Here is a 26370-nt window from a genome sequence, read left to right on the forward strand (position 1 = left end):
ATCACTTATGATTTCACTTTATTCTGGCCACACCTTCGTAAATTGCCACTTTATCAAAAACTCAAATTTTCCAATTTAAGTATGTCAGCTGGTTCCTGCTAGGGCCCTAACTGATACAAACAAGGCAAGTGCTCTAAACAGAAGAAGACAAGAGCAAGTCTGTGTTTAAGAGAAGAATGCAGAGTGTGAGAATAGATTTTAAAAGATTGAGAAAGAGATTTTCAGTCTAGAGGGCATAAGCCTGTTCCCACGAGTTAGATAAGAGATGATGAGGACTTGAACCTGAGCAGCGGTGATTGCTTAATACAAGTCATGGGTTTGAAGTCATGGGTTTGATGTGCCATTTAAAGATATTTCCATTATGACTGGGTGCTGTGGCTCATGCCTGTAATCCCAGTGCTTTGGGAGGCCAAGGTGGGAAGACCACTTTAGGCCAGGAGTTCAAGACCAGCCTGGCTAACATGGTGAAACCCCATCTGTACTAAAAAAAAATAATAATAATACAAAAATTAGCCAGGCATGGTGGCATGCACCAGCTACTTGAGGGCCTGAGGCAGGGGAATCGCTTGAACCCAGGAGGCAAAGGTTGCAGTGAGATAAGGTTGGAGATTGGCCACTGCACTCTAGCCTGGGTGATAGAGCAAGATTCTGTCTAAATATGTATTATTTTTCATTATACCTTTAATATGAAATTTAACTATAAAATTATAATCTTTGTGTTGCCCAAAGTTAATCTCTTTTATGAGCCATTCACACCCACAACGTAATGGGAAATAATAAATTATTTTAAGGTTCTTTCCCAGGTCTGAAATTCTATGATTTAAATAGAATATTGAGCTTAGTTCTTTTGGGTCATAAGTATTCCCTATTTGCAGTGTAACTTGGCATTAAATCTTTCAGTTCTTAGGGTGTCTCTAATTTGAGTAGTGCTCTACACTTATCTTTGCATTACAACTCCCTGAAAGAGTTAATGCTCATTTTAAAAATTAAAAAGATGCCTAATTTACAATTCATGATTAGATGAGACTCTCGGCAACTTTATCTGTGTGCTGGTCTTAACTACACAACTGACTGATGGTTAAAACAACAAAGTCTGGGGCTCATTTGTTGTTATTCTATTTGCTGAAAAACCTCTGGAAAGTAGGGACAGCATTGTGTGTCTTGCATCTTCCCTAACACATTGTGGGAATTTTATAAATAACGTGTTGGGCAGGTGCAAAATCAGAAGCTGAGGGAGAAGATCGCTTGAGCCCAGGAGTTGGAGACTGTAGTGAGCCGTGATCACACTACTGTACTCCAGCCTGGGCAACAAAGCAAGGCCCTATCTGAATAACCAAACCAAACAAAACAAAACAAGCAGAGGGACTGTGCTCAGTCATTCCAATATTGCCCTCACTTTAGACTATTTAATTTGGATGTCTATATGTGTGACAGATTCTGCCCCTAAGTTCCTGAAAAGCAGTGCCTGGCAGCTGAAAACGTATTTACCAATGTTACTAATAAGGATATCACTCTTGCATTTTTTTTTTAGAGAAATGAGTGCATGATGAACCCTTTTTAAAAAAGTAATAATCATATTTATTGATGGAACATGATTTAAAATTTCACGTGTATTTCAAAATGATTTCGTATTGTAACTAATATCTCATATTTATTTAATCAATTCCTTGATCATTTAAGATATTATTTGACCATACAAAATCAGTTTACATGCAACATATCAGGAGCACATTTATTGAATAATGCATGCTTCTTTGGTGTGTATACACATGTTTGTGCGTTGTTATTACTAAGTATGCCAGGTTGTTCTAAATCCATTTTCATTGGACACAAACTCCAAGCAACCTATAGAACAATACAAACTGTATAAAATATATGAAGACTACTTTACTGTATTATGGCTCCATATTCTAATTATTTGGTCTGACAGCTATTTCACCATTATCATTTCGTCAGTATAATATCTCTGTTTGGCAGAGATAGTCCCTGGAGCAATGGTTGTAGCATTTTTCCGCATCCTCCCTCTATTCACAGTAAATCTTACACAGCAAGAAGACAACCTTTCAGTCTCTGACATTTCTGGGTTGCATTGTTTTCTTGTACAAGCAATCAGTGTAGATGAATGTGTTGTAGGCAAATCAAAGATGCCTCTTAAAAGAGGTGACTTGGGTAAATGAAGAAAGACAGTAAAAAGAAGTGAGGTGTTTTATTAGTAGTAAGTTATATAGTTTTCCAATGGCATGTAGCAAATTATTCAGCCCTTTTGACTAGTGTGAATCAGTAATGTTACCAAGGGGTAGAAACTTGGGAGGGCGATCGGCTTCTTAATTTTTGTTTAAGAATTGCTTTCTTATCTTCCTGATAGATTCTTTTTTGCTTTCAAATCTTCTGTCACGTCATTTCTCCTTAAATGCATCCTTAGGGATACTCCTTCAACTTCCACTATCTGTTTATTGTGTTGGGTTTTCAAGCTCACTAATGAATCAAAGTTCTTCAAAGACCAGTTTATTTTCATCTTTTCAAAGAAAGAAACACATAAGTCAGAAACTCTTAGCAATTCATTCTTATATTTTTTGACAAACATCTGTTAAGCACCTATTATTTGCTAGTCACTGTGTTAGGGGCTAGGAATATAAGAATAAATAATAGTTTATGCTCTAATGGAGGAGGTATATATAAAAGCAAATAATCTCAATACTGCAATAAGCATATATCAAACATATACAGTACTTCATAGAAAGCACTGGAAAAGGAGAAACAGTCTTTGGTTTGAAGGTAATGATAATATGGAAGGTTGAGAAAGGGTTGGTGCAGAGGTGCTGTATCACTCCAACCTAGACTCATGGATTGAAATCCACCAAGTGTCAAAGAAGAGCACCCCAAAAAATAGAACAGCCTGTGTATATGTGTGTGGCACAGACTGTGACAGGGAATTGTTTCTGAAACACCAGGGGTTTGGTCTAGGCCCTGCTGCTTGCCACACAGAAAGCCAATCACTGAGACAACAAGTATTGCCAGGGAAGAAGGTTTTAATGGGGTTCTGTAGCCAAGGAGATGGGAGATCAGTCTCAAATCCATCTCCCTGACCAATTAAAATCAGGGAGTAGCAGGGAAGAAATATAACCATCTGTGGGAAGACAGGTATTACAGAGGGGTAAGGAAGAGGAGCTGGTCAAAAGGGGGCAGGTGGTCAGTTGGAAAATCATAATGGGTGAGGGGTCTGACATCTCATTTTCCAGATCCAGTGGTCTGATGTGTTTCAGGTCCTTGATACTATCTGGGAAGCCTGATGGTTGGTTTCCCAAGAAAGGAACTCAGATAAGACAAATATCAATTTCTATGTTTAGTCAAAGAAACTATAAACATCAGCTCTATGGAACACTTGGGTCAGCTTCAGAATTGCATGGTTACTGTGAATAGAACACAGGTCAGGGATGAAAAAATGGTGAGCAATTGACTAGGAATTTAATAGAGAAAGATCACTTTTAAGAAATCGAATAAAATCCTAATTGTATCTTTGTATGCCTATAATTTGTTTTAAATAGGTTATTTAAAAATAACTACAAGAAAATGCAGTTTTATTGCTTTTTGCAATGTTTCCATTGTCCTAAAAGCTGAAATTGTTCATAGATTCAGAGCAGTTTAACTAAATGTATTAATAAACCCAAAATGAGATATATGTAAAGGAATTTATGGATATGCAGGAGTCATAATGAAATAAGACCATTTTTCTAGACAGATTCTTACATAAGGCTATTAAGTTTAAATTGTCTAAAAAATAGGAAAAAGGAAGCTGCTAGGTGATTGCTCAGGGAAATCATGAAAGCTGATAATTAACTTCAACATTGAATTAGTTTTCAATCAAACAGATTATGTGTCTAAAAGAACCCAATAAAAAATTATGGTGAGTTTTCATATAGAGCCATTTGTAGGGAAAAAATATTTCCATATGATCAGAGAAGGTTAGACAGTACCTGGACCTTTCCAACTGTGGAAACTCGGAGATATCACATTCATAAGGGGAAAGGAAGAGAAAAGACTATTTTTAGAAGAGATAGCCAGCAAAAGCACGTTGAATGAAAAATAGAAGTCAACCATGTAAGTCAATATTTACTCATATCCCTGTCAATAGAACAGAGCCACTCAAATGCTGTGTGTTGAAGGAATATCTCTGTTTTTGTTTTTTGGGGTTTTTTTTTTGTTTTGTTTCCAATCCATTATATGCCAATGTTTTGTAAAATATAATAAAAATAATTCTTAGAAACCAGAAATGAAGGGGGGGTTCCTCTTTCAGCTTTGGAGGAGACCCCCTCCCTCTGTCTCTGTACAGGGGAGCTTCTTTCTTCTGCCTTCTTCCTTCTTTCTTGCCTATTAAACTCTCCACTCCTTAAAGCCACACATAAAAAAAAGAAACAGGAAATAAAAAGACACACAAAATACTAGTCCAACTTTCTTATTCTTATCATCAACAGACATAAAATTACTCTGTCAAATTGCTATGAATGTTTCTAAACATTTATTCTCTGTTCTTATACTCATCTGATCCTGGAACCATATCCAGATAAGACCAAAACCATACATAAACCACACTCTTGAGTAGCTCTGTGGTAGGGGATAAGGCATATAGTTGGAGCTCAAATAATGTTTCCTAAGCAAGTTGGAAAATAAAGACTTTGGCTCTGCCCATAGGAAGTTAATCTTCAAGAGACATGAATGTAAATAAATAGATGCCACTAAGTCCATTTTTCTGGACAGATTCTTACATAGGTTGTCAACTTTTAATTGTCTGAAAAATATTTAAGAAGCAAGTTGCTAGGTGGTTGCTAAGGGCAATCACAAAGACAGCAGTATTGCAATTCATTTTCAACCCAAGAGATTATATGTCTAATAGAATTTAATAAGGAAAGCAGAGTGAGTTTCCATATAGAGCAATCTCGTTGGAAAAATATTTTATTGCAAGGAGAGAAAGTACTAGACATCCTCATGGTAAAACGCACAATGCACAGTGACGTGCAGAGAAGTGGTCAGTCTGGTTCCGGAGTTAGCAAAGGTTCTGGCCAATGAGAAAGAGATTCAAAAGCAAATCCAAGAGTTAAGAAAAATGTTGAAATGGGAAAAGTCCCTTTATCGCTCTTGCAGAGCATGCAATGGGTGTGTGGGGCTTGCTCCGTCGATGCCCCGCTGCCCAAACCTCTAGGGGGAGCATGCAGACAGGCAAGTTGTGGGGATCCGACCCCATGGCAGTGTCTAGGGTTGAGTTTTTACAGCGCCTCAGTGGGCGTGTGTTATAGTGTGCTCTTTCAGTTTAGCTGTCTGTAGGCAGCTTGTGTTATTCAGCTCCATTAGACCCTCTGCCTTATGGCAAAGACAGAGGGCTTTCTGTTTCCTGGATTCTTGCCTTGGTGTACTGGAAAAATCGGATCACACGTGGGCTTGGAGGATGGCTGCAAGGGTTTTTATTGAGTGGTGGTAGCTCTCAGAAGACGGGGGAGCCAGAAGGGAATGGATTGGGAAAGTGGTTTTCCTCCGGAGTAGGGCTGCCCAGTGGCCGGGCTCCCCTTCAACCACCCCGGCCAAACTCCGCATCGTTCTGCTGGTCAGCCTGCCAGCGTCTGCCGGCTTCTGCTGATGTCTGTTTGGGTGTTCTTCCACCAGAGTGTTCCTGTCGACGTCCAGCTGCCTGCATGTCTGTCTGCTAGGGTCTCGGGGTTTTTATACGCACAGGATGGGGGCTTGACAGGCCAGGATGGTCTGGGAGATACAACATTTGGGCAAGAAAACAGAAATGCTTGTCCTCACCTAGGTCCGTGGGCACAGTCCTGGGGGTAGAGCCCTCAGCAGGGACCTGCCTTTTCTACCCAGCACTTCCCTGTCCCCCTCCCCGTATCAATGTGACACATCCATAAAAGTGTTGAGTAGTGCTGCAGGGCTAGGAGAAGAGATGATAAAAGACGGGAATCAGCAAAACAGGAAACGTGAAGATCATGAGGCATGCGGATCGCATCTTTTATTTAGGCAAATGGCCTACAAGGTGTGTGGGCAGGGTGGAGGTGGGGAGCTCAAGTTGGGGACACAGCTTGTGATCTTTCCAAATTGTGAAACTATCACCCCTACCCTGAGATTCCAGTGCACAACAGACCCATAAATAGAACTTGGGAAATCCAACTACATGGGTTTAAAATAATTTAAAATGTTAGTTAATCTCATCACCCAGAGTTACATACTGTTAACATTTTGATGTATCTTCTTTTGAACTTTTATCAGTGTATAAATATGTACATGCACTCTTTCCTCTTAAAATTGAAATTGCTACGAAATTTATTGCTCCTTATTTCCCTATACCGCCCATTCTCAAATATTTTGGTCTCAACATACCATCACACCTTTAAAACTTATTGAAGACCCCAAAGACTTTTCTTAAGGTGGTTTATACCTATCAAGACTTACCATATAAGAAATTAAACTAAGAAATATTTACAATTATATTTATTAATATATTTTAAAATGACAAGATATCCATTATAACTTATTATGAAAACATATTTGTATATTTAAAGTATATATATAATATTTATCTATATATAAAATGTAACATTCTGTTTAAAAATGACCTTTACCAACTATGGGGCTTTGAGGTATCACATTTGTTGAAGAAAGTGAGTGAAAAAATATTTCCAGAATAGGTAACTAGCAAAAATTTATTGGAGAAAAGTATATGTTAGCCAAGTAAATAGGTATTTACTCATATTTGAACCCCCAGTGCTTAGTAGAACAAAGCTACTTGTATTACTCCATTTGGACTGCTATAAAGAAATACCTGAGGGCGGGTAATTTATAAAGAAAAGAGATTTGTTTGGCTGACGGTTCTGCAGGCTGTACAAACAGCATGATGTCGGCATCTGCTTATGGTGAGGCCTCAGGCAACTTACAATCATGGCAGAAGGCAAAGGGGAAACTGGTGCATCGCATGACAAGAGTGATTGAGAGAGAGAGGGAGGAGGTGCCATGCTCTTGTAAACAACTAGACCTCTCATGGATTCATAGAGTGAGAACTCACTCATTACTGCAAGGGCAGCACTAAGCCCTTCATGGGGGATCTGCCCCCATGGCCCAAACACCTCCCAGTAGGCCCACTTTCCAACATTGGAGGTCACGTTTCAACAGTAGGCCCACTTTCCAACATTGGAGGTCACATTTCAACATGAGACTTGAAGGGGACAAAACATCCAAATCATATCACTACTCAAACTAAAACAAACCTTTAGTGAGGGCTAGTGTGGGATTCTTATATCTACTTCTTCATTAAAGCCATTATCTTGATTTGTTGAAATATATTAAACACATTCAACCTCACACAGATATGTATTTTTTAAAAGGAGGTGATATGGTTTGGATCTGTGTCCCCACCAAACTTCAGCTCAAATTGTAATCCCCATTGTTGGAGGTGGAGCCTGCTGGGAGGTGATTGAATCATGGGGGCGGAGTTTTCATTAATGGATTAGCACCGTCCCCCCCAGTGCTGTTCTACTGATAGTGAGTGAGTTATTGTGAGATCTGGTTGTTTAAAACTGTGTGGCACCTGCCCCAACTCTCTCTTGCTCCTGCCCCAGCCATGGAAGACATGCCTGCTTCCACCTGACTGTATATTTCCTCAGGCATCCCCAGAAACAGAAGCCACTATGCTTCCTGTATAGCCTGCGGAACTGTGAGCCAATCAAACCTCTTTTCTTTATAAATTACCCAGTCTCAGGTATTTCATCATAGCGATGCAAGAATGGAAAAATACAGAAGGTGTATTTTACTAGCTTTTGAGATAATTATTGATACTTTTCTTTTACACCAAAACTTTACATGAGGTAGTTTCTTAAAATGCAGTTGTAATGCAGAATCTGAAACCACATCCATAGAATTTTTGAACTGTTACATTAAAAATTCACTGGTCTATTTTTCACTTTGAATGGATCACTTACCTATGTGTGATTTTGTAGCATCATGCATGTTACATTTAGAAAATATTGGTTCAGTGATTTATGCAGTATGTCAGATGCTGACCCATTTCATTCTGCAATATAGCAAAAAAACAAAAAACAAAACAAAAAAGAAACCCCTCATCAATCAAGTATTTAAAGTATGGGGAACTTGTCATACTCATGGTGGACAACACTGATTTTTCAAAATTCTCATTTGGATGTTTGAAGTTTCTCATCAGCAATAGATACTATCAGGTGTTTTATTTGATTTAAGAGCCTTGCTTCACTTGTTTTTATGAAAACGTCTGCCAAATGCCCGAGTGTAAAGAACCATAGTTTTTCTGTCAGTAATTCTTTCAAATACAAGTTCTGCTCCGAGATGAAAAAGTGGCTCGTTTAGCATGCAACTCAATCTCAGTGCTTTTCCATAAGACAACACGTGCTTCAGTATTCCACAAAGATGCTTTATATGCATATTTCACAGAATATAAAAATGACTTGTACTAATGACTTGAAAGTTAATATGATTAATAATTGTTGAGGCTTTATCAAAGTCATTTTGAGGTATAACTGACTTTACTGGCAGCAGATGGTGATGAAGAACACAGTGTATAATTTGGCACCATGGCTTTAACTGGTGCTAAGAACTAGTGCTAAGATACCAGCAGTTTTCCCCTCCATCACATCTGGGCCATCAGTGTAAATGTCATCCCAGTAAAAAGTCTGTTATAATAAAAATTCATTAATTTAGCTTGAAATTTCAGTGAATATTTTACCCTTGTGTTTTATTATTAATGCAAAAATTAGTTTTGAATTTGTAGATCCTTGGAAGGTGTCTTGGAACCTCCAGAAGTCCAGAGCCCACACTTTGAAAACCACAGCCAGTGTTAGGCCATTTTTGGGTTGCTATAAAGAAATACCTGAGGCTGGGGCTGGGTGCAGTGGCTCACACCTATAATCTCAGCACTTTGGTAGGCCAAGACTGGTGAAACACTTGAGGTCAGGAGTTTAAGACCAGCCTGGCCTACATGGCAAAACCCTGTTTCTACTAAAAATACAAAAATTAGTCAGGCGTGGTGGTGCACACTTGTAATTTCAGCTACTTGGGAGGCTGAGACATGAGAATCATTTGAACCCAGGAGGTGGAGACTGCAGTGAGCCAATATTGTACCACTGCACTCCAGAGAGATTCTATTTAAAAATAAAAAATAAAAAAAAAGAGGAAGAAGAAGAGGAAGAAGAAGTAGAGGAAGAAGAAGAGGAAGAAGAAGAAGGAGAGGAAGAAGTAGAAGAAGAAGAAGAGGAAGAAGAGGAAGAGGAAGAAGAGGAAGAAGAAGAGGAAGAAGAGGAAGAGGAAGAGGAAAAGAGGAAGAGGAAGAAAGGAAAAAGAAGAAGGCGAAGAAGAAGAGGAAGAGGAAGAGGAAGAAGAAGAAGAAGCAACAGCAGCAGCAGCAGCAGCAATACCTGAGGCTGAGGCTGGATAATTTATAAAGAAAAGGGACTTAGTTGGCTCACAATTCTGCAAGCTGCATAAGAAGCTTGGTGCCAGCATCTACTCAGCTCCTGTGGAGGAATCAGGGAGCTTTTACTAATGGCAGAAGGCAAAGCAGGAGCAAGCACATCACGTAGCAAGAGCAAGAGCAAAAGAGACCGGAAGGAGGTCCCACACACTTTTAAACAACCAAATCACATGAACTCAACGCAAGAACTCACTCATCACCTAGGCGATGTGGCGCTAAGCCTTTCCTGGGGATCTGCCCCCATGATCCAGTCAGGTCCCACCAGGCTCTACTTCCAGTATTAGGGATCGCATTTCATCATGAGATTTGAAGGGGACAGACATCCAAACCATATCACAGCCCTGTACCACTAAACATTCTTTAAAGCATGACTTGAAAAGGTTGAATAATGCTGTGTCAAGTACATGCATCGTCATTTAACCATTCTCCTATTATTAGACATTGAGCTTGCGTCTAATTTTTCTAATTTGTGATGAACCTTTTTCTATATATATTTTTGTCTTTCTCTCTAATTATTACCTAAAGACTGACTCCAGTAATTTTACTAGGCCAAGATGGGTTTTTAAAATGTGCTGTTAGGCCAGGCATGGTGGCTCATGCCTTTAATCCCAGTGCTTTGTGAGGCCGAGGCAGGAGGATTGCTTGAGTCTGGGAACTCGAGGCAACACAGCAAGAGCTCATCTCGGCAGAACAATTTAAAAAAAAAATTAGCTGGTCATGGCGGTACGTGGCTGTAGGGCTAGCTACCCAAGAGGCTCAGTAGGGAGGATTGCGTGAGTCCAGGAGGTCAAACTATGATCCCACGACTGCACTCCAACCTGGGCAGCAGAGCAAGACACTGTCCAAATATATATATATATGCTATCAAATATATTTCTAAAGGGACTTTCCTGCTAGGCATCTGGTTTCTATTAGGTGGTTGTGAATTTGCTAACACTGCACTTGTGAAGTGGAGTGAAGACGGAGCTCCCATTGGCAGCCTGGGTTTTCTTTAAGATTAAGTTACAGAAACCTGGGTCAGTTTTATTCCTACTAATTGCCTCCATATTCCTGGGCATGTTCCCATTAAAATGCTCTGCCACAGCAAGAGTGCTTAAACAGTGACGGCTTTCATGGTCAGCATATTTACTTCCTGCCTGAAAAGAGTGGAAGAAAAATAAAGCAGCTGCTGTATCATGTGAATGAGTCTGGCAAAATTTGGTGTTCCAATTGTTTGGTTTTGTGACCCTGGGTGATGAATCTTTTCCTCTGCCTTTTGTGGCATTTCTGGTTGTGTTTGCAAACGCAGTTCTTTCTGAACTTTTTCACCCAAACATTTGGTTCAGTTTGTTCCTTAAGGACTTGGAAATGAAAATGTGAGTTCATGGACATTTCTCGTTAATGTATCCTTGCTTTTTCAAATTGGCTTCTTTTCTTTCTTCCTTTTCCTCCAGATTGTTTATTTAAAAAAAAAATCATCTTGACAGGAATAGAGACCATTAGATAGTTTACTATTTACATTCTCTTATAATTTCTCTCTCTCTCTTTTTTTATTAGCAGTAGTCAGATAACATGGTATTTTATGGGAGTGTACACTCAATGAGAATAGGTTGACTTCATAGACTTATTTCTTCTATTACCTTATGACTCTGTGCAATTTTTTTTTCTACCTGTAGACTTTTATAACAGATCTAATGTGTTACACTGCAATGATGCACTATAAATTATAAGCTTGGTGTTGACTTTTTTATGATAAACATGAACATATGAAAATGCCCCCAAAATCAAATTCTCTAAGGCATTGTTGTGCTTCAAGATCTCCATAAAATCTCTCCTCCCTCCTTGCCAACACTTTCTGGGTAGCTTTTACTGAAGCACATCTTGGCATCATTTCAGCCTGGTGTTTGAAAAGTATTAGTTGAAACAACCTAGTGTAATCCTTTGCTGATTTTCCTAAAATAATGTGGTTAGGGACTTGTTACTTCGTTACGTTAGATTACAGTAACAGGATCCACAAAATAAATGCTGTATCTCTTGAGTTACAGAAGTGCTTCTAAGCATCTGGTTTGTTTGTTTCTTTTTGAAATTATAGCCTGTGTAATTGATTGTCCTGCTTAAATTTGATTTCTAGAATCTTAAAGTCTAAGTTCCATCCTGCCTTTAATAAATATACATACTCCGATGATATCCATTTCATGAACTCTCCATCTTGTTACCTTTGCCTCAATTCTATTTTCCTGTTCTTAGATTCCCCTTCTCCAACTTCCTACTTCATATTTGTTTTATGTTCTTTTACTGTGCTATTTTTTTTGTAAAATGCTATAAATCTGTCTTTATTACAAAAAGGACAAAATAGTGCCTAAAATTAAAATTTATGATTACTTTCCTTGAAAAAACAGTCTATTCAAACAGGCTAAAAAATGGACTGCAAATGATCAGAGACCAGGTATAAAATAACACTTTAAGGTTTTGAGAAAAGAAAGATGATACATGTGATTCATTTGAGACTGTGAGTTACATAGGAAACACAGGGCACCAATCTCTCATGATTACTGCAAGTTAAAAATGAATAAGTAAACATACCACAAAACCTATTTCCTTAGGTTATAAAGCCAGGGAAGAAAAAAAAATAAAAGAACATTGCTCATTGATTTTTAGGATGAGACGAAGTTAAAAAAAAGAAAACAGTATACTGGTTAAGAAACAAACATTTCTAAAAAGATCTCTTCTTGGCAGAGGGAAATATATTTAATGAACGTTAAAAATTGGTATAATTAAAAATGGAAACCCAAGAATATTTTATTTTTATTGGAATGCTGTATTGTATTTTCCTTTTATCTGGAAGATTGGATCTTTGGGAAAGGCTTCAAATTCTGTAAATCTTAAGACTGGAAACATTTGGGAAAAACTAATTGAAGACTTTAAAATGAGAGAGGTGGAAGTAGGGAGAGGAGAATTAAGGTTTACTTCTGTGGGACAACTCAGATTCACCATTAATTATGCTAAACAAAATGTAATGTAATAGGCATGACTCAGAATAAGTGAATTCTATTCCCACCAGTGAAATGATTGTCTTTTATAATTTAGATGCATCCTTTAAAAAAAAAAAGTCACATTCATTTTTATGGTTAGGAAACATCTCTCCCTAGTAGTAACAAATCACATACTTCACAACCTGAAAACTCGATTGAAGACCTTGATGTTTATGCATAAATGTTCCATACCCCTCATTGTTTAAAGAGAAATACATAGGAAGACCACAGGTCTTTATTGTCAAATATTGTAAAATAGCAAATTAGTACCAAGGTGATTTTTTTCCAGCCATATAGCTTTTTCAGTTTCTCCATAGTAGAAATAGATAGAAAGGCCATGCCTAATCTACTGTACTCTGCTCATCTTCAGGGAAGCCGCCAAGCTACTCTGGGCTGCCACTTGAGTAGGTGACAAAGGAATGGAAAAAAACAGAGGGCAGAGTTTACTACTGACCCACTTAATGTCTTGGGCTAAGCGGAACAGGAAGCTACATACAAACATGGCTCTATTAAACAATAGTAAAAAATGAATTGTCTTTCCTCTGTGGGGTTTGAGGAAATATATTATTGAGGGTGGAAATAAGCAGAGAGAAGTTAGTGGACTTCATTTCATCACTAAACCTTTAGACTATAGGTAATTATTGTTATTCTTTCTACAAACATTCAGTTGATCCTTACTGTCTTCTAGGCATTCACAGGGTGCTGTGACAGAGAGATGAGGAAACCAGACATGTTCCTTATCCCTCAGAGAACTTATAGTCTAGTTGGGGAAGAATGTCAGTTGCTCCATCTGTAATAGAAGACAGAGACAAGATGATTGCAAGGGTTCCTGCTAGGCTCTAAATTAATCTATTTTTTTAAATTAAAAGTAATGCTAGGCATGGTGGCTCATACCTGTAATTCCAGCACGTTCAGAGGCTGAGGTGGGAGGATTGCTTGAGGCTAGAAGTTCAAGACCAGCCTGGGCAATATAGTGAGATGTCATCTCTACAAAAAATTAAAAAATTAGCTGGGTGTGGTAGCACATTCCTATAGTCCCAGCTAGTCAGAAGGCTGAGGCAGGAGGATCTCTTGAGCCCAGGAGTTGGAGGCTGCTGTGAGCTAGGATCACGCCACTGTATTACGGCCTAGGTGACAGAGCAAGACCATGTCTCTAAAAAAATAAATAAATAAAAAAGGTGGAAAAAAATTTAAAGTACTACAGTGATTATTAATTTTGACACCTCCTTATTGTTCTTTATACCAATGTCCTTTCATTTCACAAATTTGGGGGTCAGGAGAAAGAAGCAGGAAGTTTAAAAGAAGATGTAAATGACAAAAGGAGGAAAGCATAAGGAAAGAAGGTGAAGAGAATAGCACTCAACTATCGGTGGGCACCTACTTGTGATAAGCATTTTTATAAACATGTCATTTCATCTAAGAGACAGAAACCAACAGTTGCCACCCTCTGAAAAGCTCTAGAGGTAGGAGCCATATACTAATCAACTTGGTAAGTGTAGGACCCAGTGCAATGTTTAGTACGTAGTATGTGTCCTAGACATGTTGGGTGAATGTCAATAAGTAAGAAAAAAGATAAGTAACATTTAAAAATTCTCTTTCCACCATCTTAAGGAGTGAGTTACCACACTGGAGAGCATCAATTCCTTTCAGGCACTTAACCCATGACGACTGTGTCTCGGATTTTAGGATATTGTCTGACATCTTAGAAACAGTGTTTAGAAATCATTTCACTCATGGAAGCATGAGAACCAGTGCCTCCACACATGAAATACAGGGAAAATATCTTTTGATAGATAAATTATTATGTTTATCCATTAACATCATTTGACAGCTGCATTGTAATTATCCTAATTTCAGACAGTATGATTCTTCATACTTTCGAGTGGACAGGTTTTGACACCGAAGTTTCATAACACAGTCCACCAAGATACGACAGAAATAATCATCCATGACCCTCACAAATGGTATTCCCTTTCACTTAAAAAAAACTGTGCTAAAGTTTTGAGCTCAGGTCAGGCAAAGTGGCTCACACCCATAATCCCAGTGCTTTAGGAGACCAAGATGAGAGGATTGCTTGAGGTCAGGAGTTTTGAGTTCAAGACAAGACTGGACAATATAGCAAGACCCCATCTCTACAAAAAATTAAAAAAATTAGCCAGGTGTGTTGGCATGCACCTATAGTCCCAACAACTCAGGAGGCCAAGGCAGGAGGATCGCTTGGGCCCAGGAGTTCAAGGCTGCAGTGAGCTATGATCACACCACTGTAAACCAGCCTAGGCAACAGAGTGAGAATGTGTCTCTAAAAATAAAAAATAAAAAAATTTGAACTTTTGAGCTAAGTTTTCTTTGACTATTTTCTAAGTCTACTTTTAAATATGAACATATTGCGAGAGTGTTACTCCCTTGAGATAGTAGTAGAAACTAGGTGTTTGGTGAATTTCACTAAGCAGCTTGAGCAGTTTTAAAATTAGCCAGGTGTGTTGGCATGCACCTATAGTCCCAGCAACTCAGGGGGCTGAGGCAGGAGGATCGCTTGGGCCCAGGAGTTCAAGGCTGCAGTGATCTATGATCACACCACTGTATACAAGCCTGGACAACAGAGTGAGACTCTGTCTCTAAAAATAAAAAATAAAAAAATTTAAGCTTTTGAGCTCATTTTTCTTTGAATATTTTCTAAACCTAATTTTAAATATGAACTATTGTAACAGTGTTACTCCCATGAGATCGTAATGCAAACTAGGTGTCCGGTGAGTTTCACTAAGCAGCCTGAGCAGTTTTACAGACACACCAAGTGACTTACTGGTAAATTGGGGGCAGCGGGGGGAAGCACACGTCTGTAGTTAACATAAAGAAATTAAATCACCCGTTTATCACCAAAAATGGCAATCAATTTAGTAAATAAAGTTAATAGAAAACACTCAGTAAAACAAATTATAAAAGTGTATTTTAAAAATTAACAAACTTGCAATGTGTGTAAAAAGATGTTCATTTTGAAGGACAGGCCTCTCAGCAGGAACATTGTGCTGTCACACTGTCCTAGACACTTCAGCATTTGGAGTGACAGCTAGTCTCACTGTCACCTTTGTTTCCTTTCAACCCAGATAAAGGTTTATTCACTTATCTAGTCTAAAGATGTTCACTTTAAGTGGCAATGAGACTATACCCTGAAACTGTCCAACATTGCCATAATAATTGTCCTATACACTAGCTTTAAATTGTTTATATTAAGGAAGTTTTATAGCCCCACTAAGCTAGGGATAAATGTGGTTATCAAAAATAAACTTTTGCCAGAGGAATTGGGAAAAAAGGAAGTAAAAGGCATTCAAATTGGAAAAGAAGACATAAAATTCAGTATTCATAAATGGCATGATACTATATATAAGAAATCCCAAAGAATCCACAAGAAAGCTACTAGAGCAAATAAACAAATTCAGACAAGTTGCAAGGTATAAGAGCAACACTTAAAAATCAGTTGTATTGCTACATACCGGCAATGAACAATCAGAAAAGGAATCTTGAAGGCAATTCTATTGACAATAGCATCTAAAAGAATAAAATACCTGGGAATAAATTTAACCAATGAGGTGAAAGATTTATACACTTAAAATCACAAAGCATTATTGAAAGAAATTAAATAAGACCTAACTAAATGGAATGACACACTAAGTTCATGGAAAGGAAGACAATATTGTCAAGACGTTAATACTAATTAAAGCAACTGATATGGTTTGGCTCCATGTCCCCACCCAAATCTGATCTTGAATTCTAGTTTCCATAATCCCCACAAGCCATGGGAGGGACCTAGTGGGAGGTAATCTAAGCATGGTGGTGGTTACCCTCATGCTGCTGTTCTCAGGTTAGTGAGTAAGTTCTCACAAGTTCTGATGGCTTTAGAAGGGGCTTTTCCGGCTTTTGCCCTGCACTTCTGGCTGCCACTGTGTGAAGAAGGGCATGTTTGCTTCCCCTTCTGCCATGATTATAAGTTACCTGAGGCCTCCCCAGGCCTGTGGAACTGTGAGTCAATTAAACCTCTTTCCTTTATAAATTACCCAGGCTCAGGTATTTCTTCACAGCAGCATGAGAACAGACTAATACAGCAACCTGCAGATTCAAGGCAATCTCTATCGAAAATTCCAACAGCCATTTTTGCAAAAATGAAAAACCTCTTCTCAAATTTATAAATTGCAAGGGTACCAAATAGCCAAAACAATGTTGGAGAACTCAAACTTCCAAATTTCAAAATTTACTACAAAAGTACGGTAAACAGAACAGTGTGGTATTGGCATGAGGCATGAGAACAGACATATAGATCAATTGAATTGAACTGAATTGAAAATTCAAATATAATCCTATACATCTGTCATGAATTGATGCTTGACAAAGATGCCAAGTCCATCCAATGGGGATCAAATAGTCTCTTCAATAAATGATATTGGGACAACTGGATTTTGCAATGCAAAAGAATGCAGATGGACCCCCTACTTCACACCACATACAGAAATTAGCTCAAAATGGATCAAAGAGCTACATGTAAGAGCAAAAGCCATAATGCATTTAAAAGAAAACATAGTGGTAAATCTTCATGATCTTGGATTTAGAAATTGATTCTGTCTTAAATATGACACCAAAAGCACAAGCAACAACAAAAAATAAATAAGTAAATTGGACTTTATCAAAATCAAAAACTTTTGTGCAACAAAAGACATTATCAAGAAAGTGAAAAGACAATCTACAAAATGGTAGAAAATATTCAAAAGTATGTATCTGATAAAAGTTTAATATCCAGAATATATAAAAATCCATACAACTTAAGAACGAAAAGACAACCCAATTTTAAAATGGGCGAAGGACTAGAATAGTCATTTCTTCAAAGAAGATTACATGTAGTTGAACATAAAAAGACGTTCAACATCACTAGTCATTAGGGAAATGAAAATCAGTACCACAATTAGATACTAATTCACATCCACTGAGATAGCAATAATAATAATAATTTAAAAACTGAAAATAACAAGTGTTGATGAGGATGAGGAGAAATAGAAACCCTCACACATTGTTGGTGGGAGTGTAAAATGGTGCAGCACTATCAAAAACAGTTTGGCAGTTCCTCAAAAGTTAAAAAAGAATTACCATGTGTTCTATCAATTCAACTCCTAGTTATATACCTCGAAGAATCAAAATAGAGACTTAAACAGATATTCATGCAGCAGTGTTCCCCATAGCAGTATTCACAATAGTGAAAAGATGGAAACTACCCAAATTTCCATCAACAGGCGAATGAATAAACAAAATGTGGCATATACATGCAAGGGAATATTATTCAGCAATAAAAATGATTAAAGTTCTGATACATGCTACAATATGGATGAATCTTGAAAACATTATGCTAAGTGAAATAAGCCAAACACAAAATGGCAAATACTGTATGATTCCACTTAGGTGAGGTACCTCGAGTCTCATAAAGACAGAAGGTAAATCAGAATTTACCTGGGATTGGTTGGAGGGGAATGGGGTGTTAATGCTTACTGGCTACGGAGCTTCAGTTCAGAGTTATAAAAACATTTTGGAAATAGTGGTAATGGTAGCACAACACTGTGAGTGGAATTAATGGCATTGAATTGTATACTTGAAATGGTTAAAATGGCAAATTTTATGTGATATATACCACTGTTTTAAGAATTAAAAATTAATGAAAGTAACATTACTGAAAACCATTGAATTGTGTACTTTAAGTTTGTGAATTGTATGGCATGTGATTATAGCTCCATAAAGCTGTTAAAAATAAAAATACAAAATCTTCACCTCAAAGTCATGTTTATTGGATGTAACATAGATTGGTTTTTGTTTTATTCTTTTTTTCTCCCTTCCCACTTGTAATAATTTCAGACTATTATAAACACTTCCATGCTTTTATCAACACTAAAACACTGTTGTGAGTTAATAAGTGAATTGCATTAGAAGTATAAATATGCTCACTAAATTAAAATTGGAAACTGCCATCAGAATTATCTTAGTTCTGCATTGATCTAGGTCTCTCGTCGCACATTCGGAATGCCACTTCGCACAGTATCTGCACGTAATGGATGTAAGATAAACTTAATAATAATTTATGTGAATGCATGATAAGGGAGAAAAACTTATATGATCCATGCAACTTCCTTTCCTCTACTCAAAATTTCTAAGTCAGTTCCTTTATCATCATTATTCCTAGAGGTGGTTATATTCTTTAGAACCTCAATTCTTACAACTCACTTATTCATTGGGGGAAAAAAAATCAACCGCTTAAGAGCTACCAGCATATTGACAAATACAGTAAGTCAAACATTGCATTTTTTTTTTTGGCCTGATGAAGACTTATCATTACACCACTGAGTTTCAGAACTGGCAGGAAACTTTATAATGAAACAAACATTTTATTTCCCTCATGTAAGGATCCACCATTTTAAGTAACATTGCCTGTGTTTGAATATCAAATTGACATAGTTGATGAAAATGGAAAATCATAATATTGAACTTGAAATACTAAATGTATAGAGTGACACTAGCAATTTCCTTCATGGAAGAATCTGTGGATGGTGTAATAGTTTACCTTATAAATAAATAGGAAAGACATTAAAATTTAAGTCTAATAATCCAGGGATTTTCAAGAATGGGAGATATATCTTTAATCTAGGAAAAATAAAAGCAATTTGAGACTACTAAAAAACAAAAGTTGAAGTAGGAAGGATTTGCCATTCCTCACCTTCCAATACTCACACTGAAACCCTTTCTTCTTTTATTACAACTCCACATCCTTACTCTTAAATATCATCTTCCTTCTTTGTAGTTACCCAAATCTTGAAGGCCAGACACCTTCAAATGTTTTTTCATTTTAATAGAAAATTATTTCAGACTTAAAACCCTTTCAGAAGACAAGTAGCTTCAATAATTGAATTAACAGAGCTGAGAATTATATAAATTTACCTGGCTTCTGCCTGCTGACCGTGGTCTGGGTCATCTGGAGTCCCAGCAGTTTAAGACCAAAAATAATTGCTTCATATCAAGATCTTTTGTGTTGCTTCTGCCTCACACTCTTGCAACTGATGGCCAAGCTGGTCCCTTCAGCTCCTGGTTGTATGCTCAGGCTTTGACCATCTGTCCTGTCTAGCCCTGTGGTTTGGGTTTCCTCCTGCTTCCTGATTTCATGCCTGATTTCAGCCTCTTAATTTTTCTGAACTCTTGGTGTCAGTGTCTGTCTTATCTTTACTTAGTTCCTAATTTCTATTATGTTTTGATCATCCCTACTTCCATGTCCAATTTTTCCTGCTTTGGTATTTTGATGCATTTCAAAACTACACTTCACTCCCTACCCAATCTCAACTCCAAGATCATCCCTGGCTCAGTTCATGCACTAACCATGCTATGTACTGAGATTACTACTCCAAGAATTTAACGTAGACTAGTCTTGAATAAAGTAAAGGCAAAGAGTCAAACACAACTTACTCAAATTAATCAGAGCAACTAATAAGCATTCAGTTAGTGCTTAAGGAATTAACAGATATTTGTTGACTCAATTCAGACTTTTTTCAATAATAACCCACAAAATAGATGCATATGGCCCTGTTCATCAATAAGCAAAATGTACCCGCAGTGAGGGTGAAACATTTAATCTATTGTATATTTAAGCCATTGGAGATCAGGAAGCTTAAAAGACACTGAATCCACAGGGACAATGTATTGCCAGCCAAACATAATTAGCCAGATTAGACTGTTAGGCTCACTGATGCTGCAGTTTCTTTTAAAAGGACCATGTGGTTTGGTAGATGACAATAGGCAGTTATGCCTATGGCAATTTGTTTTCAGAAATCAAATCAGTAAGAGCCCCCTTTTTGCTACATTTTATTTTGGGATTTAGAATTATATTACTGACAAACATTAATTTTCACTATATCCTGAATAGGCAAAAAATATACATTATACATACATTATACATTGTATTATATAATTATCATACATTATATATTTGTTACTCGTGTCATTAAGCTCTTAAAACAATCATCCTGGAATTGGTCTTCCATTCTCCATTGTGTGTGTGTGTGTACACATGCATGTATAGGATCCTTTCTTGTGTGTGTGTGTACACATGTGTGTATAGGATCCTTTCGTGTGTGTGTATGTGTATTTAGTTTTTGGTTACTTTTTTTTGTTCCTATGATGGACATTTTTTCTTCATCAGTTGTCACCAAGTAGTCCAGGGCTGCGTGTCTTCTAATAAGTCTATTAATTCTTAAGTAAAGTATAAAAGGAAAATAATCATATGGAGCCCAGTTAATTATAGTGAATTATGCACAGGTAGTCCAATATGTGATATTACCAAGGGCTTTCTGTTTTTGATTTTCATGAAACACTACCCTAAAGAACTTTTCAAAACACTTGTATTTAAATTTGCTGATTAAAATGTTAAAGACTATGACTCATGTGCTACAGATCTTTATGACAGATACTGTCATGGAAAACAGTCTTCAGGATGTAGTGGTTTGGCACTTTGCAGTGTAAAGGACTTCAAGATGGCCTTTATTTATCACTAGTACAGCTTCATATTACATTGTTCTTTCTAATGTTGGACACTTTGCGCTGAGTAATATTTTAAGAATCAACATTAAGACTAACTTTTGCAATTTCTTTTATTTGCCTGAGTTTATTTGGATCTAAACACTCAGAGTTCAAATTACATTTGCTTTCATGAATGTGGTTGCCTTGGTGTCCTGCAAAAAATAAAAAATAAAAAACAAACTTTACTTATGGTAATACATTCATGAAAATAAGTGTGCTGGCTAGACAACATGTCTCTCAAAAGTTTCTAACAAACAATAACCTGAAAATGTACTATGGTAAATGTCAATAGTTTTTTATTTTTGATGGTCCTGTATGCTTTAAGGAAAACCGAGGGAAGTGGTAACTGTGCCTTTGTCAACCCAGTTTACGGGAACTGGAGCAACCCAGAGAAAACAGAGGTAAGTGGCAAGGGTGAACTGTATCATTTCACACATATGCACACACATACACACACACACACACACACACACACACACACACACACACACACACGCTGAACCAGTGTTGCTTGATCATGTTTCTACATCATAACTAAAAGAAATGTTTCAGTGGAGTTATTTCAATTGGGGGTAGAAAGGAGTTTCCATCTCTATAAATATGCTGTGAGAATTGTTTATTTCAGGACAGTTTCAGTCTGCTTGTAAGATCACTTCACTGTTAAATGGTGTTGTGGTCACTGTTTATACTCAAAAAGAGCTGAAAAATCTGGGAAATATCAGTTTAACCCACAGAGTATTAGTCAGCTGCTTACAGTAACTATTCATTGAATGTCTTTCATATTTTATTTTCAAAAACAAAAGAGAGGATAGCATTCTATGTTCTGTTTAAATTTAGGGTGACTAGTGAGGGCCATTACCTGATAACTTAGAAGAGAAAAAACAAATGAGAATGTATTACATCTTCCTTGGCCCTTTTTGGGGCTACCCCTTATTTTTATAAGCAGAGAGAAAATGGCAAAGAAAGCCTTTCTTGTTCCTTTTTTAGATTTTTTTAATTTTAAGTCATTTTTAGGTATAGTTGACAAATAAAACTTTTATATGTTTAAGGTATACATTATATTTTACTATAGGTATACATTGTGAAGTGATTACTACAATGAAACTATTTAAAATATCTATCACCTCACATAGTTTACTTTGTGTGTGTGTGTGTGTGTGTGTGTGTGTGTGCTGAAAACATTTAGGATCTCTCTTAGCAAATTTTGAGTATATCACACATTATTATAGTCACATGCTATACATTAGATCCCCAGAATTTATTCATCCTGCACAAAAACTTTGCACTCTTTGATCAATATCTCATTCCTTTCTTTTTATTTTCCCATTCCTTTCTTAAGTAAGTGTTATGAGAATTCATCTGGATATAAAGTAAGTTTAGTTATGACACACCACTTCTGAACTGTAAAAGTTTTATTACATCTGAGTTTAGAGCTATATAAAATTCACTTCTTATAAAATGAGTATTATAGAAGGCTAAAGTTTTAATTATTCTCTTTCTTTATGAAAATAGGTCATAGTTTTTTATCTTGTTCCTGGTTATGAAAATGAGTAGCGAGGTATCAGGTCAGGTGGTTTCTAGTAGTTTAAGAGCCTTGAGTGCTGTGGCCGAAGCTTAACCAAACACTTGACTTTTTAATTTTTGTGTTTTAATCAATAATGATATGATACACACTTTTAGTATTGTTTTGGTAGGAATGAAAACAGGAAGTAGATGATTTCCTAAAGCACAGAGAAAATGAATTTAGATGATTCGACAAGTAAATCAAGACAGAGTAAAAATGAAAAGGTAGACCTACTTCATGGATAAAAAAACACATACACATTTAAGAAAACAAATGTAATATATCTTTTTGACAAAATAGGATGGTGTAATATAAATATATTTTCATTTTTACTAGAGAAAGAAAATCTATTATTTATTTATTTTTTGAGACGGAGTTTCACTCTTGCCACCCAGGCTGGAGTGCAATGGCGTGATCTCCACTCACTGCAACCTCCACCTCCTGGGTTCAAGTGATTCTCTTGCCTCAGCCTCCTGAGTAGCTGGGATTAGAGGTGCCTGCCACCATGCCCAGCTAGTTTTTGTATTTTTAGTAGAGACAGGGTTTCATCATGTTGGCCAGGCTGATCTCAAACTCCTGACCTTAGGTGATCCGCCTTCCTTGGCCTCCCAAAGTGCTGGGATTACAGGCGTGAGCCAATGTACCTGGCCAGAACATTTAATATTTTTTACCCTCAGCTTAGTTTAACTTTTACTGTCTGAAAGGTACACATGAGATAAGGAATTAAAGTGAGATCTTTTAAATTTTATATTTTTTGTATTAGTGCCTCATAAATTTGTAGTAACTAAAAAGTGGCTCGATAGGTATTATGGATTTTTTACTTTCTACTGAGATGGGTTCTGTTGCATTCAGATTTGTACTTCTCAGCAAGTACAGGAAGGGGCCTCCATCAAAGACCCACCTTTCAACCTGCTTTCAAGATGGTTTCCACTGTGTGTGAGTGTGGTGGCATAATGGATGACTTGAGAGCACTTCAGAAGTGATTTATGTTTATTTTCTATTTCGATAAAAGAAAAATTCCTTTTTCATTTTCTGTTTTCCTTTCATTATGAATGGCTAAAGAAGAAATCCTGGCACATCTCCTGACCTTTGTGGCTATTTTGATTTCTATTGTTTCAGAAACAAATGACTTTGTATTGATTAAACTAGGTCTACTTTCCCCATCATCAGAAAGATAGACTTCTCTAAGTCTATCTTTCAAACTATGTTTTAAATTATTGGAGAAAACTCTCACATTCTGATAAAGAAATGGAGAGAATATTCATGGCAACATTCGTTGGCAGTTCATGCCAATATTCATGGCGATATTCATTGTAAGCAACTGCCACGTGCCCATCAGCCAGCTTCAAGGACTATCAACCCATGGTCATTGTTGTTTCACCTCCACTGCCCTCCATTTCCTCACCCTCCAGAAGGTTTTCAAACAAATCTCAAATATCATTTAATTTCAACTGTAAAGACTTCAGTTGTGTTTTTAAAGGACAAGGACTTTTAAAAATATAACTGCAGGATCATCCCTAAACATTTAACAAGAATGTCTTGAGGCCATCAAACATTCAGTATTCATCCTACCCCAATTGTCTCATTAAAACCTAAAAGGTTTTCTTCTGTGGTTTTGTGTTGTTGCTATATTTTAAAAATCAGAAATTTTAGAAGGTATATGCATCCAAATGGGTAGATATGGCTCTTAATTCTCTTTTCATCTCTAGGTTCCATTCTCTCTTATTTTTTTTTCTTGCACGTTATTTGTTGAAGAAACCAGATTGCTTGTCCTATAGAATTTCACACATTTTAGATTTTCCTGTAAACTATATAATTATAGTAAATTATATTTATATAATTTTATTTAATAAATTATATAAATATATATAATTTTATATATATGTTTATATAATTTTTATATAATTTTAATATATAATTTTATAATTTTATATATAATAAATTTATATATATTATATATAATATATATTACATATATTACATATATTATATATAATATATATTACATATATTACATATATTATATATAATATATATTACATATATTACATATAATATATATTACATATATTACATATATTATATATTACATATATTACATATATTATATATAATATATAACATATATTACATATATTATATATAATATATAACGTATATTACATATATTATATATAATATATAACGTATATTACATATATTATATATAATATATAACGTATATTACATATATTATATATAATATATAACATATATTACATATATTATATATAATATATAACGTATATTATATATATTATATATAATATATAACGTATATTATATATAACATATATTACATATATTATATATAACATATATTACATATATTATATATAACATATATTATATATAACATATATTATATATAATATATATTACATATATTATATAATATATAAATATATAATTATATAATTTTATATAATTTTATATAAATTTTTATATAAAATTTATATAATTTATATAAAATTATATAAATAAACATAGTAAATTATATTTATATAATTTACTATATATACTATATATAGTAAATTATATAAATTATAGTAAATATGTAATTATATATAAATATATATAATTATATAGTTTACAGGAAACTTAAATGAAATGGCATTTAAACTTATATAAAATGCCTTTATTTACTTAAAGCCATTGGTTTTGTTTTGTTTTGTCTAACCTAACTGTATTCAATACAGAAGGCTTAGTGAAACCAGCACCAGAGAAAGCAGTAGTCAAAATATTGGTCATTGCATTTCCCCACCCCACCAGAGGTGAGGCAGTGGTGCCTAAGTCCTGAGGACCCCAGGATACATGGAATCTAGGCTTGTGTCAGAAACTCAAGCAGTGTGGGCTGTAGGTGCTGGAAGAAGAGTCAGGGATGTTCTAGTTATTACTCCAGTGAAAATCCATTGGGACCTTTGCTGCATTCTGCGTGATCTTTAAAGAGTTTTCTTATCTTAATGCCTAAAATTCCACCCTTTCAAATGTGTTTTTCTTCGTCAGAGTTCTGTCTATTCCTTCTCAAACCCATTATATGGCACAACATCAGGAAGCCTGGAGACCCTGTCACATCATCTCAAACAGCAGCATCGAGACCAAGTCTGATCCAACATGTGTAGTTTCTAGAAAATTGAAGTCTCCACAATCTGATAGAAACTCATCTTCTACAATGGTAAAAAGAGAAAGGATTGTAAATGCCAGTGTAATTATAACATTTATGAATGAATTTTCTTGCAGAATATAGAGAATGTTTATATGGAATCAGAATCAGTACCTTATCTTCACTGAACATCTGAATATTTTAATAAAATTTCTATTTAATCAAGTTTCTTGTTTTTCTTTGATTTTATCTTTTTTTAAATGATGAATGAATTTGTTTCAGATTCTGAATGTAAAGAAGTTTTAAAATGCTCTTTCTTTGCCGTATAGCTTAGAAACACAGGTGAACTGACTTGGTGTACACACGGGCAGAAATGAACAAATCAAAGAAATCCAAGGCAACATAATCATAAGTTGTTTCAGCACTTTGTAAAAAAATGTGATAAATTATCCTCCTATTCTTGCGTTTTTCAAATGATTACTTAATACTTTTCTACAGACGTAAAAATAATGCTAAACCTATGAGTTAAGAAGCTTGTAGCTACAAGAAACTGAAAACTCCCCAAGCGAAT

At 36.0% G+C, this 26370-nt stretch overlaps 1 protein-coding gene and 1 long non-coding RNA gene across 2 annotated transcripts in view; one reads left to right on the forward strand and one right to left on the reverse strand.

The window, feature by feature from the left end:
- Positions 1-26024, forward strand: part of MALRD1 (MAM and LDL receptor class A domain containing 1) — a 689301-nt gene extending 663277 nt beyond the window's left edge. The window contains exons 39-40 of the mRNA XM_055354139.2: positions 21419-21494; positions 25703-26024. Coding sequence (XP_055210114.2) covers positions 21419-21494; positions 25703-25804 — 178 coding nt within the window. The 3' untranslated portion in view covers positions 25805-26024. The remainder of the gene's footprint in view (positions 1-21418; positions 21495-25702) is intronic.
- On the reverse strand, positions 1562-19842 carry LOC134759157 (uncharacterized). The gene is made up of 5 exons (XR_010135083.1): positions 19465-19842; positions 13396-13488; positions 13180-13291; positions 7971-8062; positions 1562-2515 (listed from the first exon to the last, which is right to left on the reverse strand). It is a non-coding gene; the product is annotated as an uncharacterized lncRNA (long non-coding RNA).
- Positions 26025-26370: the final 346 nt, after the last annotated feature.

Source organism: Gorilla gorilla, chromosome 8 (assembly GCF_029281585.2).
Source record: "Gorilla gorilla gorilla isolate KB3781 chromosome 8, NHGRI_mGorGor1-v2.1_pri, whole genome shotgun sequence".
Lineage (NCBI taxonomy): Eukaryota > Metazoa > Chordata > Mammalia > Primates > Hominidae > Gorilla > Gorilla gorilla.